At 34.2% G+C, this 11452-nt stretch overlaps 2 protein-coding genes across 2 annotated transcripts in view; both read left to right on the top strand.

The window, feature by feature from the left end:
• The first annotated feature begins 2464 nt into the window (after window positions 1-2464).
• Window positions 2465-3936, top strand: LOC108750962 (putative gustatory receptor 28b). Its single transcript, XM_018490844.1, has 3 exons — window positions 2465-3532; window positions 3705-3791; window positions 3859-3936. Exons 1-3 carry the CDS (start codon window positions 2465-2467, stop codon window positions 3934-3936), a joined length of 1233 nt encoding a protein of 410 aa, XP_018346346.1.
• A 4342-nt stretch (window positions 3937-8278) lies between these two features.
• LOC108751131 overlaps window positions 8279-11452 on the top strand; it is a 38213-nt gene continuing 35039 nt past the window's right edge. Inside the window, exon 1 of the mRNA XM_018491168.1 lies at window positions 8279-8976. The gene's annotated coding sequence lies outside the window, so the exon portion shown is untranslated. The remainder of the gene's footprint in view (window positions 8977-11452) is intronic.

The raw sequence follows: 11452 nt of genomic DNA on the forward strand, positions 1-11452 counted from the left end.
AATATTCCCGGTCCATTTAACAATATTGATTTTGTTATTAATTCTTGGCTAATAATTTAAACTTATGCAGATATATATCTCAATGTTTTTTTCCAGATAGACTTTCAAGGACTCTGGCTTAAGGACCTTGCATATGCACAACGTGTTATATTTTATGTACAAGTATAAATGCTTTTTGTTATATATGTATATCGCAGAATGATTACTATCGTTGCATTATAACGGCAAGCAATAAATATGTTATTTTTATGAAGCGTTGTATGCAAATATGTAAAAATGTTTAAAGCGTGTTCAAGACAATAAACGTATCAAACCGAACAGAATTACGTGAAATCGAAAAAATTTTATAATAAATCTTTCATTGTGAAAATATTCAAGCACAAATATGTTACAGTATATAATGAATATTTATTTATGCTGAGTAGCTTTCAGATTTTAATGGAGTATGCTTTCAAATAAATGCGCTTAGTATGATCGTATCTTTATACTCGTACTTCGAAAAATACAGAACAATTATCGAAATCATTATACATGTAATGTGTATAAAAGAAACCTAAAAGTCGATTATCTGATGCGATTTTTACATTTATATATTAAACAAATAAAAATTAAGCCATTATCATTCATAACAAGATATTTTAGCAATTACGTTTATGTTAATTTTTAATAATTCACTCAATTATTTTATCTATTTTAAATCATTTTATTTCTAGATAACATAAATATATGAAAATAAGACATAAATAGACACCTAACCACAAAATAGAATTAAAGAATAAAATAAATAAGTATCTGGTTCTAATTTCTAATATTCTTATTTGATTTGAAAAAAATGTTTTTCCTTTCACCTATGAATTCTTCGATTAACTTGAATCGTCTCGACAATTTTATCAAGAAAAATCGATTCTTAATTGATTAAAGAATTCATAAGTAGAAGGATATCTTAAAGTGTATAATTATTTAGAATATGTTATCATTTTTTTCGATTAATATTATCTAATACTTCAATTTAAAAAATTGCAATTTATTTTTGTTTTATTTTTAATTGTTTTCGTATGCTTGCACATCATCTTTAATCGAAAATACGAATATCATATCGAAAGTGAACACTTGGAAACAACTCAAGCGATATGTTTTTTATTTCAAGCTTCGTTTATTAAGGATAATTTGATGAGGTTTCGTTGAGACGTAATGCAACGCATTATCATAATGATAACGTTCACATCGTTCATCACCCCATCCCCTTATTGTCATTAAAATACAAAGGATCATCATCTTGAGATAATTTGTTGCTCACGGCTATGCATAATCTATTAATTTTATCAGTCGAAAAAGCACACATCGATTATTAATTCTAATTTGAATAATAGTCATAGCATTGTCTTTACGTCGTAAGTCGATTTATCAATATTATATTTGTTACACATATGCTCTTCACAGTTTCTCAATATCAGTTTCTCAAAAAGTGAATAGCGTAATAATTTAGTGCGTAATATTTTTTATATACAAATCATTACAAATTGATTTATTATACTTCGAGAGACTCACAATTGGAAATTTATGCACCTCAATAAATTAAGCCTAAAAAAATAAATATTGACGATATGTCTTAATCAAAATAATAAGTACGACATATCGATAATCTTTGCACATTGAAAATAAACGAATGAATAACTATATGTAACAATCAAAAACATTAGCTGTGGGAATCGTGGCATAATGATGCCAATCTTATAATCAGAGTAGAGTGCGCAATTAGGATGCATAATTTAATGTGCGATCATTATTGACGGATCTTTGAGAATTACTAATCCACGTGTGGATACTGCGCAGTCGATGTTTCCTGTTTCTTGTGTGCAAGTGTTCACACACATTGAGAAAAAAATATCTTAAATTTCAATAAATTTTATTTGAATAGTATCACAACTAAATATTTATTAAACATAAAAATATATTTATTTGGTACAAAAACATTAATTTGATTTAACAATCACTTCTATTTATTAAGTAAATATTTATTTATTGCAAATGTTTAGTTGACAGTATTCAAATAAATATTTATTTAAATTTAGGCTATTTTTTTCTCAGTGCATGATTCGCCTTGCGCACGACCTAGATGCGTAAGATGGGCCGCAGCAATTACGCATCATTACTTTATGCATTGCATCCCAAGGGTAACAATGTCGATCGAAGAACACCATGGTTACTTCACAGCTAACAAATAATTCCGTCTAACTATCCAATGCAGCAATTGTTTGCAGTTTTAAACTTGAACTCGTCGGGTTTAGACTACGGAGAGAGCCTCTGTCGGACATTTATCGTGGAAAATCGAAAGATTATATACTTAAAGAAAAGGCTTTCACGTGTTTACATTAATGTTTAAGTGCGCCGATAATGCAATTAATAATTTTTAGAATACAATCTACGATTTAGGTCGTTGTTCTTCTATGACACTTCGCTAATCATGTTCACGCCGTCGCCGAAGTCCCAAGGACAAGACAAGGGCAAAGTGCGAAAAAAATGGCGGCTGTTCCGCGCGACGGATTTTGAATCCTTGATGTATCCCTGTTTCATTTTCTGTACTGTTTTCGGATTATTCCCGTACAAGAACAACGGTTCGACCTTGGAGCTTTCCAAAGTGGGCTATATCGTGTCGTCCATCGTTATAGCTGTCGCCGGCATTTGGGGAGTGACGATACTCTTCGAGGTCAATATTGACGGGAAAATTAAGTTCAACGGCGTACCTGGAGCCCTTCAATGTAATTGCTACTACATACTCGGTGGTGTCATAGCGGTCATCACGTACATCATGACCAAAAAGCGGATACTATTGCTTCAGTCCATGCAAGAGGTTTCTTCGAAATTACCCCCGGAATTGTATCGGAAGATGTCCAAAATGGTTCATGCTAAGGACATTATCGGTTTTCTTTTCATACTAATACAATTGTATAATTGTATATTTTCCGCAAATTATGGCGATTTCTTCCTCAAGATGATGTCATTTTATTTCACTATGCTGGTATTTCAAATGGATATGCTGTACATGGATTGCGTTTATGTACTGAAGGCCTGTTTCACACAACTCAACGACAATCTGCTGAGTTTGCGAGAACTTGTGGTAAGCGATGAGCCGCATCTCCTCAGACGTGTCTATCATGAGCAGAGAAATCCATATCTGTTAACGGAGCTCAAAGCCCTAAAGAAACGGCATTTAATAGTCAGCGATACTGTACATTTGTTAAATACGGTTTTCAGTTTGCAAGTTCTCACCTCAATAGTCATGACTTTTGCCGAAATTACTTTTGGTTTATATTTCTACATAGTGGCGTGGCAACAAGAGGGGAAGAAGGAAATTGCCGATCTGGAAAAACAGATCTGGTTTGAATACTACATCACGTCTGTAACATATTATTCTGTCAAAATAGTACTTATGGTGTGGGCCTGCGATACAGGCAAGGATCAAGCCATGCAGATTGGCACTACTGTACACGATGTCCTTATCAGCACCAGCGATAAACAGATTAAAGATGAGGTAGCAAAAAATATCATTAATTAATTATTTAATTAATAATAATTTAACTTACCTATTTCTACAAACATATTTTGCGATTTTTTTATACATTGCACATTTTTATACATTAAATCTTATACATATAATTGTATATATTTCTAATCCTACATTTAATTATTTTAACACTTTACAGTTGCAGCTGTTCTCCTTGCAAATATTGCACCGCGAAAATTCATTCACCGCGAAGGGTCTCACTGTTGACGCAACACTTCTTACTGCGGTAAGTGATCGATTATTTACCTTAATTATATACATATATATTATTAACTTTGTAATTGTGTTTATAGATAGTGGGTAGTATCACCACATACCTACTGATTTTAATACAGTTCTTGGTCACGTCGCAAACTTGCGGTATCAAATAATAGACAGTCTAATTATATATACAATATATACATATGTGTATGTATAAATTACACTGTTAAATGAAAAACAAGTTTTTAAATATTATTATTAAATATACTTTTAAATATATAATACTTTTGCATATATATAAAATACTTTTTTTTATCTATCATAAATAAAATATCGCTCAATATTTTATACCTGTTAAATATGTACAAAGATATTGGAAAATGTTTTCATATAAAAATTAATAGTTCTAAATTATATACAATTAAAAATGTTTAATAAGTTTCATTTACTTAAATGTAACGTGTGAGACAAAATAAAAATATTTCTGAAAAAATATTGTTTTGAATTTATTAAATACATTGTTAATATATATAGATTAAGAACTCTTGACTGCTCTTGCATTCAAATTAAAACGAGCTGATGCTTATATTAGTACTACAATAGAATTTGAAATTCATTTCTGAATCATGCAAAAATATAATTTTAAATTGTATCTCTGACGATCATATCGTCGTTCTGTCAGCGGTAGTTTAGTAATAGAGATATGAATAAAAAAGTAATTAAATTTTCATTGGCGCCATATGAACGGCGATATCAATGCGGAAATTCAGCGATAAATGCAATCTTCGAGGTCTACAATTACATCTCAACACTCCGTGCTAGAGCAGAACAGATTGCGCTACGAGTTGCAACGCACGCATATAATTTTCAGACATTTTCTTCGCGAAATCCTTGTTCTTATCGTCAGCGAGTGACCCACGGAAGTGACTTTTGACCCCGTCTGTGACTTCGCCATTGCTAAATCGTAAATTCGTAATTTTGCTTGTCCTTGAATTTTTTACAATGTAAATGTGTATTTCTTAGTTTAAAGCAATAAAGATTTATCGCTTCGTCGATTCGACATTCGTTATCTGCTATTTGTAAAAAGAAACGAAGATACCACCTTCAATATCTTTGTCAATGACGGCAGAGTGAATAAGACGATGTTAAAACGAACTCACAGAAACACGTGTGGAGCAAAAAAAAAAAACCAAATAATTTATCGTGGGCTATTATAAGTGCAATAAGTAATACGTCATGTCTGTCGCGGTTTCTACTATTTAATAGCGATTTACCGGCATCAGCGATAGCAGCAGCGACGTCCTCGAAACTAAGTTTTCATTCAATGCGGAGGCATGTGAGGTGTAGCCGGATCGTGATCTATTGTCGTCAAGGTTAACGTTCTGCTGCGCGATAATATCCGTACATAGTCGCAAAGGTTAATTTAGACTAAAAGGCTAAATGCGTTAATGATTTCAATCGGACTTTAATGCCACGACGAGAGCCTCGGGTCACAGTAAGCAGACGACATATTATCACACACGCAAGAACCGCGCAAGTACAATACCTACTTGAGAAAAATTTGTTTTCCTGCGAATCACCCTAGTATACCCTTTACTTTTTATCCCCGTACGTTCTTTTTATTTCGTCTGTAATTGAACTGAAAAGCAACGAAATTGAATATCGACAAAGACAGATAGCGTAAATTATTTCGGCATCACGTGACGCGTGCCGTTTATCTCGCACTGGACGTCCAGACGAATATATTTCGGCATGAACTGAATAAGACTGCAATTATGCAACGACAGGCTGATGCAAATAAACGTTGTCTCCGGAGAAAAACGATGCGTGTAAAAGCTGAAATGTCAACTAGATAGAATGGCTAATAGCAAATGGCTAATAGCCATTTCAAAATACAGTAAGTTTTCGTTAATGCCGCGTTATATAATGTAATGACAAATAAACAAAATGTCTTTCTTGCGATGTTAATATAACTAGTTTATCATTATCATAATTTCATATCAATTACTTACTCATGTGTGTACAATCTTGTGATAAGAAACGTAAATTAATAAAGTGGAACAGCGCAGCATAACAGTGCTATTTATATTGTAAAAAATGTTTTAAACATTTACGTTACCTTTGCGTTACCTAACATTGAAAAAGGTGAACTTGCGATAAACAATGGCCTTTCACGACTTCCTTGCGAAAGAAAGATCAAGAATCTAATTTCATTAAAGAATCTAGCAACACTGTTAAATTCGTTATGTCAAGTTCTACCTAAGTTTAAGTAATTTTTAATCGTTTCAATAAGTCGTCACTACTCTTATTCAATATATCGTTAATTATATCGTTAATTAAAAAAATGAAATTAAGCAATTTAAATGAACAAATTTGTTAAATTTTATTTAAATTTAGTTTATCATTTAAGTGCATACGTTAATAACGAATGTAATTTATTTTGAAACTGGAGTGCATACGTTAATTATGGACGTGGTTTATTTTGAAACTGGAGTGCATACGTTAATAATGGACGTGGTTTACTTTAAAACAACAAAAATAAATTTATTTATTATATTTATTTATTTATTATATTAATATTTTGATACACATATGGAAGTTAAACATAACAAATCGTTATTTAATTTAACGAATTAGGTTACCATTGCTCTTTTAATATCTAACAAATTAGTTTAGAAATAGATCATTTTTTATAGTAAAATTAGTGTACACTTTTTATACTTAAAGTGAAACAAGCATTATGTCTGAAAGAAAAAGTTGATGGAAACAAGAAGGAAAGTTTTAGTGCAGTCTAATGCAACAACAAAAAACAAATCTAAAGTCTGTATCAGATTAGAGATTAATATTGAGATTGGATTGGAATTTGGTCAATTAGAAAAAAGAAAATCAATATCAAGGTTACTGAACTTTACTTTGAGTGATCAAATTCCAATTTAATCTTAATTGTTATCTCTCTACGTTGTTAAATTCATAATGTCAAAATAAATTATATTACGTTCAATTTGAGAAGATTTTTAATTTAATCTTTTAGGTTATCACTGCTCCAATATGTAGTTAACTTAACTACAAGTACGTAGTTAAACAATTTATATTAAATTTGATTTGACTCAATTAATTTAGTTTATTATTTATTAAATACACACATCTCAATATAAATATTGTTTTCTTTGAAATTAATCACAGAAATAGATTAATTAACATTTTGACATACAAGTTGAAAAAAAACATGAAGTTAAAAATAACAAACTGTTATTTAAAGATTGAATCACACGATGCTCGATTTCTTGAATGATAAGCACGCATGCATGCATGCATGCATGCATGCGTGCACATATGTATGCAGCTATGCTTGCTTTGACTGATGCATACAGTCTGACGTTCGACAAATAACTATAAAATTAGCGATTATTTCTTGTGATTGATGCATGCAAGGAAATAAGCTATGAAGTAATCCATAATAAATATAAAAATCATGTATATGCAGCATGCAGCGCTCAATGCATAAACGAATTCTAGCATCAGAGCAGACATGCTATCATTCAAGAAATCGAGCATCGTGTGATTCCATTTTTAAATTACATTTTGTTATTTTTAACTTCATGTATGTCAAAATGTAAATTAATCCATTTCTGTGATTAGTTTCAAAGAAAACAATATCCATATTGACGTATGTATTTAATCAATAATAAAAGGGCTTAAGTTAACTATATTGCTCATTTGACATCTAACAGTCTGATACGGGCTTAACCTTTTCAATTGGTGTCGTAAATCCATTAGACCCATATCGAGTTTACTTAGTAGAAACTTTATTAACTATACTTTAAATAAGGATCAAAGCGAGCGAGACTGATTACTATGGTTCCTATTATTAATTTGGATTAAAAGAAGATATAAATGAAGGTCTAAACATTAAAAAGATATAATAAAAATGTTCTCAAAATTAACGAGTTCCATTTTGTTAGACATTGAAAGACGAGATTCCAGTGAATCCACGACGTTAGAAGTGTAACATTTTTTCACCCTAGTCGGGAGTTAATGAAAGACTTGTTCAATCACACTTTGTGCATCCGTACAAGTAAAATGATTCTACGTGAATCCATGAAAACACGTGTTCTTGCGCGGCAGCGCACATGGTACGCGAGGCATCCTCTCGCGCGAGGAAATTGCGTTTACGCGAACATACAGCACAGCAACTGCATCCACATCGATCGCTCGTGCACCACGTGAAACGAGATCTCACGCACCAGCGTGTATATGTATAGGTACCTGGCGCGATTCTTTCAGACAGTCCGGAATTCCGTTCTTTTGTCTAATTCTGGCAACGGGGCTGCGGGGAAAGAGGTGTGTGTGTATGTGTGTGTGTGCGTGTGAGAGAGAGAGAGAGAGAGACAGAGAGGAACGGTGGAGCATCACGGTGCAGCGCGCGTGTAGGCGATCACGCGATTTCACGATCACGTCTCATCGCGCGCCGCGGCGCCTCTGAGCAATACGCAATTGTCAGTGCCGCGCCGACTGCCGCGCCGAGTGAACGTAAGGAGAGTGTTGTTCTTGCGCGTACTGCCCGTCACCGAATATATCGCTCGGAAAATCGGAGTCGGTGAGAACGAAGAGCAGCCGCAGCAGAGATTCTTCTCTCAGTAGAGACACGTAGTGTTCCCTGACGCGAGTGACGGAAAGTCAAGGTACTCCGATAAAACGAGAGACGTCTGATGAAATAAATAAATAAAAAAAGAGAGAGAGAGAGAGAGAGAGTTTCAAGTGCTGACGAAAATTGACAGTTCGCGCACGCGGACAAATGTGCGATCTCCTATGCTGGTTAGTGGGCTAATTCGAGAAATTGTGAGCGTATCGAACTTGTACGCGATTAGATAGAGTGGCATAAAGGCGGGCGAGTTCGTCGCGTGAAATTCAGTGGATGAAAGTTTGCGTGGTGAGCACCGAGCGACCTCGTAATCCATGCGAAAACGCGGCCTTGCCCGCGGATCTCCGATGCCGCCGCTGCCACCGTGTCTACGAGTTTCCTTGGTACTCGCGATAGCGAGCACGGCGACGAGATCAGGGATATGAACAAGGCAGATACGTAATCAGCGTGTGTAAGTGGGATGCAGAGATTTTAATTCCCGCGTGAGAGAACGCCGTCGATCTACGTCGCGGCGAGGTGCTTAGAGAGGTGCAAGGGCGCCTCTCGAGATCGATTCCCGTTTGTGGAAGTAAGTTTACCAGCACACAGCTTTCATATTTCGCCTCATATGAGACGCGACGCTTCCCGCAGCATGCGCTGCACACAACCCGAGAAAATCCTATTTACGCTCAACTTTTCGCATCCAAGTTGATATTACAATATTCGAGAAACTGGTCTATCGCGCGTTTGATATTTCCCTTATACATGTAACCACATGCGCACACGAGAATTTTCAATTGTTTTTTTACGTAGCACTAACGATAAAACTTATCATCGTAATGAGTGGTTAATTATTGAACGCTTTGGAAATTTTCGATCACGAATGTTGTATCTCATTATCTAAGTTCCGGTAAATTATCTATCTGTTAAGCTGATAACTTTTAAAGACATCGTCATTACCGTCTCTGTTAATATATTATTGAATAAATTTTCGCCGCTTATCTTCAACTTTGTGACATTTTATGAAAAAACACTACTGTCCGTAAATGAATGTTCTAAAAGAAGATCACTCTGGTGGATTTAAAAATCGCTACGGACAATGAAACGAAAGATTGAGTTCGTGCTATATTTACGTCGGCGCGACTCTTGTATCACCAATCCTAATCGAGACGACGTGCCAAGAAATGTGGGTAAAGCATTTGGCGCACTTTGCGGAATTGTTGGGGCACTGTCTCTCGTCATAAATAAGAGTGCATGACTCGTTTAACTCGTATAGAAGTCATGACGATCATCTGCTACTACATAAGAAATTTTAAGTCTCGTTTTCGACGAAAATTCATCATCACGGGACTATTACATAAATCACAATTCTAGACATCGCGAAAAAAAAAACATTTAAATAGGCTTAAAAATAATCCGAAAAAAAAAACCGTTTTCTTGGCAAAGTCGAGCAGAATAATGCACACAGAAAAATACGCAAATAATAATTACTTATTTAAAGTATTTCAAAAGTTCATATAACCGCAAATCTGTCATAAGTTCATTACAAGCATTAAATTTATTCAAAATATATTCTGAATCCTAGTATAAGTTTAACACTTCAGTCAAATTTATTAAATTAAAAGAAATTCAATTTGCTTATTATAAAAAGTTCGTTTCTTCGATCAATTTTAATAATATTCTTCAAAGGAAAATAAATTCTTGTTTTGAATACATAATGAGCTTTTCTGAAATTTTATAAGTGTGTTTTAAGATTATTATCAAGAAAATACTCTTCGTTGAAGATAACCTCGTTACTTAAAAGAAAGAAAATAAGTTGAGTAATCATTTTCATTGAGTAAGTTTCTCTCATTCGTGAATAAAACTACAATAAAGTGTAAAATAAGTTTGATCAATTTTACTGAAGTGCGTGATAAAAATCTTGAAAATATTGCATTGTACCACAACTACCATATATTTTCAGGGTAAATTCTAAAAGAAAATTCTCTCCGTGATAGCAGTAGATTGACTTTTTGCCTGCGTGTATAAACTTAAGATGCGAATAATGTATACTCAGATAATATAAACTAACATTAATTAAAAATACGATTAAAAATATCCGGTATAAATTGAGCAAGTAATAATTAATTACGAAAATTGGATCGAAAAATTTAATTTAGGTAACACACGTAAATCCGCGCGGCGGAAGTCAGTGAACTTTTTGCAGAGTACGAGTATATATACGTCAGAGCGACGCGCGATAGACGTGACGTTTCCGTTAGACGCGCTCGACCGCGCAATAGCGTCTCTGAGTTATTACACGGTGTTAGCAGAGACTAACGAGAATTTATGAACGTGACAATGAGTTGTCTAGCCCCGTCGACAATACGAGCCGAGTGTTTCTCATTGACTTTAGCCGTCTTTTCTCCCTCAAATTATTCTCTTGATCGCTTTATCCGTTTCTTAATTTGAGGACGTTACTCTTGAGAGAAACACAATTTCTCCGCTTGCTATATATATTTCTCTTTGCTGTTACAATGAGATTTTAATAATCCGTCACTTGACTTTCTTCTACCTCGGGCAATAGCGTGTAATTGAATAAATTGAAGTTAAAAAGACACTTAAAGGTATTTTTCATTTTTTAATTATCTTAGTAAAAGCGTCCGATTATTTCTTGCAGCTTTAGTCCCTCTACATTCTTACCACAAATAAACAAATCGAACGTCAATCATTGTTTGATTTGATTCGCGCTTATTGCTCGATTCATGTTTATCACCGCGCAGACTTGACGTGACGTGCATAGCGCCGTAACGGACGCAAAGTGCATTGAAAACGCTTGCCGAAGACGGATTGAGTCAACTTGTGCTAATATTGTCGTTCGATAAATTCGGCGCGAACAAACAGCCGGCGACGCGCTCGGTTATCATCGTGGCGAAACTTACGTGCGCATACAATGAGATATTTTAATTCTCGCCCGAGGTTATTTTCAATTATGTGCCATATGCAACTATACGCTGAAGCGATTATTGTGGAAACCGTTTGAATGGAAGGTGCGAATTCGCGTTCGCGTGTTTTAATTCGGGCAG

The sequence above is a fragment of the Trachymyrmex septentrionalis genome, unplaced genomic scaffold, assembly GCF_001594115.1.
Source record: "Trachymyrmex septentrionalis isolate Tsep2-gDNA-1 unplaced genomic scaffold, Tsep1.0 scaffold40, whole genome shotgun sequence".
In the NCBI taxonomy this organism is placed as follows: domain Eukaryota; kingdom Metazoa; phylum Arthropoda; class Insecta; order Hymenoptera; family Formicidae; genus Trachymyrmex; species Trachymyrmex septentrionalis.

Coding starts and splice junctions, on each gene's coding strand:
- LOC108750962 (XM_018490844.1), top strand. CDS start 2,465: ATGTTCACGCCGTCGCCGAAGTCCCAAGGACAAGACAAGGGCAAAGTG. Junction 3,533..3,704: donor ATAAACAGATTAAAGATGAG/GTAGCAAAAAAT, acceptor AACACTTTACAG/TTGCAGCTGTTCTCCTTGCA. Junction 3,792..3,858: donor ACGCAACACTTCTTACTGCG/GTAAGTGATCGA, acceptor TTGTGTTTATAG/ATAGTGGGTAGTATCACCAC.